Source organism: Dipteris shenzhenensis, chromosome 25 (genome assembly GCF_047967505.1).
Source record: "Dipteris shenzhenensis isolate YYH24624 ecotype China chromosome 25, Dip_SZ_1.0, whole genome shotgun sequence".
In the NCBI taxonomy this organism is placed as follows: domain Eukaryota; kingdom Viridiplantae; phylum Streptophyta; class Polypodiopsida; order Gleicheniales; family Dipteridaceae; genus Dipteris; species Dipteris shenzhenensis.
Window position 1 is genome coordinate 42,717,623 of NC_141620.1, and position 4,221 is coordinate 42,721,843.

The 4,221-nt window shown below is 45.9% G+C and overlaps 1 protein-coding gene across 1 annotated transcript; it reads left to right on the forward strand.

Moving 5' to 3' along the window:
- The first annotated feature begins 2,863 nt into the window (after positions 1-2,863).
- LOC147885907 (uncharacterized) lies at positions 2,864-4,001 on the forward strand. Its single transcript, XM_087396050.1, has 3 exons — positions 2,864-3,348; positions 3,466-3,609; positions 3,705-4,001. The coding sequence occupies exons 1-3, from the start codon at positions 2,891-2,893 to the stop codon at positions 3,817-3,819; spliced, it is 717 nt and encodes a 238-aa protein (XP_087252176.1). The 5' UTR covers positions 2,864-2,890; the 3' UTR covers positions 3,820-4,001.
- The last annotated feature ends 220 nt before the right edge of the window (positions 4,002-4,221 follow it).

The following is a 4,221-nucleotide window of genomic DNA, read 5'->3' on the forward strand; positions in this document are numbered from 1 at the left end:
TTATCTCCTCTTCCTTCACATCATTTTGAGTGGATTCCTTTTTCTTTACTTTTTAAATCTTGGGCAGGCCTTATGAATGATTAATATCAATCACTCCTTGGCCTTGCATCCAGAATACATTACACTTTGATGAGCTTGACCTCCTTCTCGAGGACTCCTTCGACCTCACTCTCCTCCCTCCGTTCACCTTAAAACCCCCCCATGTATCTCTGGGGATACGGCACAGCAAGCCCGCATCACCTCAATTTCCCAACCCCTAACAGATAATTACTATTGCCCAGCTCCTCACCTCGTTCCTGCCACTCCAACCGCAAGTCCTCACCATTCATCCACGAAAATCAGCCCATTCCACCCCACTTTACCACTCGGAACATGTACTAATCGGTCCGTGACTGCTACACCTCCGCTACCCGTCGGGACTTGCTCTTTCCATTCTTAGACCAACACGTTTTGGGGTGACAACGTCGAGCCTTGGGATTCGGTTGTAATGAGTAAGCTCAATGCCGGCCCCTACTCCATGGAACCTGCTTACAACCCAAATCCCTGCTGCCAGCTGCCTCGCCAAGAGGGCTGCGAATCGCGATGCCAATATTATTGGGTAGTTCTGTACTACGAACCCCTCATGCTGAGAACTCAATTTTCACGCTGTAATAATTAATGCATTACATGTTTTACAAGACAACGCCATCGGCTTCCAACCGTGAAGTTAACCACGACATGGAAGGCTCCCATGCTCAGCATATCCTCATATATGTAAACACCGAGACGCCCAACCAAGATGATGGATTCCGTTGGAAATAAGTACGGGTCGGATAAGAGCATCAAAGGTCGAACGTTTCGAAGGTGCGATATCATGGCATTTTCTTTTGGAATTGCCCACAATATGTGCACGACGTTCTGGAAGTTCGCTAGTAAACCTTGTTGTTGACGCCCTTTGTATCTTGTCCGGTACATTGAGGCTAACTGATCGTATTTTGCTTGTGCAGGAGTTACTACAGGTGTGCTCCAAACTCTCAAACTGGCTGCACTATACAGAAACACATTTAACATTGTTCAAAAAATCCCAAATATATAATGTTTACATACATGGGCATGCACAACCACTAACTGTCCAGACGGCCGTCTTTGAATCTTTCCGTGGTCTTCGATGCTCGGTCTGGTTTATGCTGACTCTAACTTATAAGCGAGGTTTACCAATGTTCGATTTCGAGCTTCAGCACGTTCAAATTAATTCCCTGAACCCATCTTGTTTTTACAAAACCCAGAATCGTGGATACGCTATTTGTGCGTAGATTATAGAAGCCTTGAGGTGAAGCGGGAAGCCCTGCCATAACCTATAGCAAGAGGCGTGCCATTCAAAGAAATCCAAATTTTGTCTCTCATTATTTGCAAACTGCGCAAAAACCGAGCATAAAAGTTTCCGGTATATTTCTCGGGCTTGTATTAGAACCGGGTTGTCAGTTACATTATAGCGAGACAAATCAGTTTTTATTTTAGAATATGCAATTATGTGAACGTAACAAGCGTGAATATGCGGCATTTACATGCTCGTTAAAAGCATTTGCAAAAACTCAAGAGCATACATGTCACAAGCTTTTGAAAAACTTTGTAAAACTGAAGATGATATTTCGAGCACAGAACTGGGATCAATTATGTGAAGGACATGAAAACCACGGCTGCACATTAGTTGAAGCTGTAAAAGATCCGGATCGATTGACAATGATCTCGGGAGCGGGACACAACCGAGATCGGCACACTAATTCCAAAATAGGAAAGAGAGGGATCCAATTTCCAAAGAATATGGAGGCCTATGAAAGGAATAGTAAATGGAAGAAATGGGATGCAGTGTGCACCTCATGGAGTCTGTGGAGATCTGATGGTGAGCGACAGCAAAAGGCTACGTAGTAAGATCGAAATGGGAGGAGAGTGAAGCCTTTAAGGACAATGGTACAGTATAAGGCGGCGCAGGGAGAGGCGAGAGAAATTCGGAGGAGAGGAAGTTGAGGTGAGGGTGCGGTGCCGTGCAAGTGGAGGAGAAGTTGAAGGAAGCTTCAAGGATCCTCCTGGATCTATATTGATTTCTTCGAAAAGCAAAAAATACAGTTGAAAATGCGAGGCAGACAGAAGTTGCAACGAAACTGGCATGCAAAAGTTTGCAACTGCCATGCAAATTCCTCAAATTCGAAGCTCTTTCATGGCTTCTCCGTCGTCTCTTTCATGCAAAAGCTTCACGGAAGTTCGAGCTAAGCTTCAAGGAAGTTGGACGTCATTGCACTTATTATCCATAGATATCCTTTGCAACATATCCTTCACGTCGCCAGCATCGGTGAGTGAACGATTGCTGCTCTCCCAGCTCCCCCATCATCCTTCCCTACTTCACCCATCTCGAATCATAGACTCGCTCTTCGACTCCTTGCCTCATCATCCCATGGCTCATCGCAGGCCCAGCTATCCCTCCTCCTCCCCCCCTCCCCCCTCTCCTTCTTCCCCTCCTCATTCCACCACCTCAACCACTATTGTTACATCCCTCTACCACCCTTCTCAGCCTCTCGCCTGTACATACTCTCTCCCTTTCCCCAGCCACGTCTTGGAATTCGAAAGCTTCGACGAAGATATGCAGCTTGCACTGGATTCTGCTGCCTCGTCTATCACAGAAGCTCCATTATGGCATTTCTTGCCCGATTTTGACGATGATGTAAAAGCATCCAGCTTAGGGCCGCAAGGTTGCGAGAACAATATGGAAACACTGGCCCGTTGGAATGAGGAAGACACTGATATCTTCTCCTCGACGCCCCCCTTCCCTGACATTTACTCTAGCCAGCCGCAGCTCGATGTTGTCTCACAACGCGGAATAGGAAGTGAATTGGCATGCAGTGGATATGTGTCTAGTATGTTTCAACTACCCGTTTCATTTCCCCCCTGCCCAACAGAAGCAGAATCCTTTCTCGCTCCTGAGCTTCTTCCCGCATTTCAAACGGGAAATCCTTACGATTCTTCAGTGTCACATTATCAGCTTGATCACAGTTCGTCACTCCGAATAAATGAACTCCGAATAGGGAGTGAATGGGCGAGGATTACACGTGAGTTTCCCGATTCAATTTCAACGGATTCAAGTGCGACAGTCTCCCGCTCCAGCCCTGAGCTGAATCGTGCGATCCCACCGGGATGCTCTTACAATCCTTGTATGATCTCCCGTTGTGGCGCCAACGGTGGTTCTTCCCCGACTCTATCCGATTCGCGCGAATTCACTGCCGCCTCCACCCCGCAGGCACTTGTAGCTTGTACAGCCTGTAAGCAAGCTGCAGGATCTCAAACTCATCAACAGGCGGGGAATGTTGATACTGGCGGGTAGGCACTGATCTCATGATCAAGCAATATTCTTATCACCTAGCTAGTGCTTGTGGTCTTCGATGAGGTATGCTGCGAATTCTCACCGACCCTTGAAAGTTAAATGGCTAATTGCAGGCTTACATCAGTCCAAGAAATTAATAGCGACCTTGAGCGGAGCGCTTGGATGCTAGAAGTAAAAAGCGACACACTTGATCTTGACGACGGATACCGTTGGCTCAAGTACGGCGAGAAAAAAATTAGAGATAGGCAGTTTCGAAGGTACCGTGTGATCCAATCTCTATCACTATCTCTTCATCTAATCTTAAAGTTCTTACAAACTTCTCATATTCTTCATTGTATGTTACCTCGTGCAGGGGTTACTACAAATGTGCTCAACCAGGCTGCACTGTTAAGAAGCACACAGAGAGGTCTTCAGATAAGCAGGACCATGTTATTGTGACATATAAAGGTAGGCACAACCACGTGTGACCTGTTGATGGAAGAACATCATGTGCTTCATCATGAAGCAAGTTTTCCTAGCAAACGAAGGCATCTTACAGGAAAGTGAAATTCCCAGCGAAAGACTGATAAACAAGGTTGTGCTAACCTGTACTGCTTTGTACTGTAACAAGAAGAGTAGCCTTGATGTTTAACAGCCAGCCCTGCTGTAACATAACCGCAAGAGGCAAACCCTTCAACATGTGGTTCATATTCTTATTCTTTACAATTACCAGCAATAATTCGCAAGGTTGTTTGTAAATATGCATTTCAAAGAGATTGCAAATATGCAATGCACGCTCTAACTAATTCGGGAAAAGAGAAAGGTCTCCCTCGATTGTGAAATTTGAACAATCAGCAAATCAAATGAGAGACATCCGTACCAGTGCGTGG

Coding starts and splice junctions, on each gene's coding strand:
- LOC147885907 (XM_087396050.1), top strand. CDS start 2,891: ATGTTTCAACTACCCGTTTCATTTCCCCCCTGCCCAACAGAAGCAGAA. Junction 3,349..3,465: donor GGGAATGTTGATACTGGCGG/GTAGGCACTGAT, acceptor GGCTAATTGCAG/GCTTACATCAGTCCAAGAAA. Junction 3,610..3,704: donor AGAGATAGGCAGTTTCGAAG/GTACCGTGTGAT, acceptor TACCTCGTGCAG/GGGTTACTACAAATGTGCTC.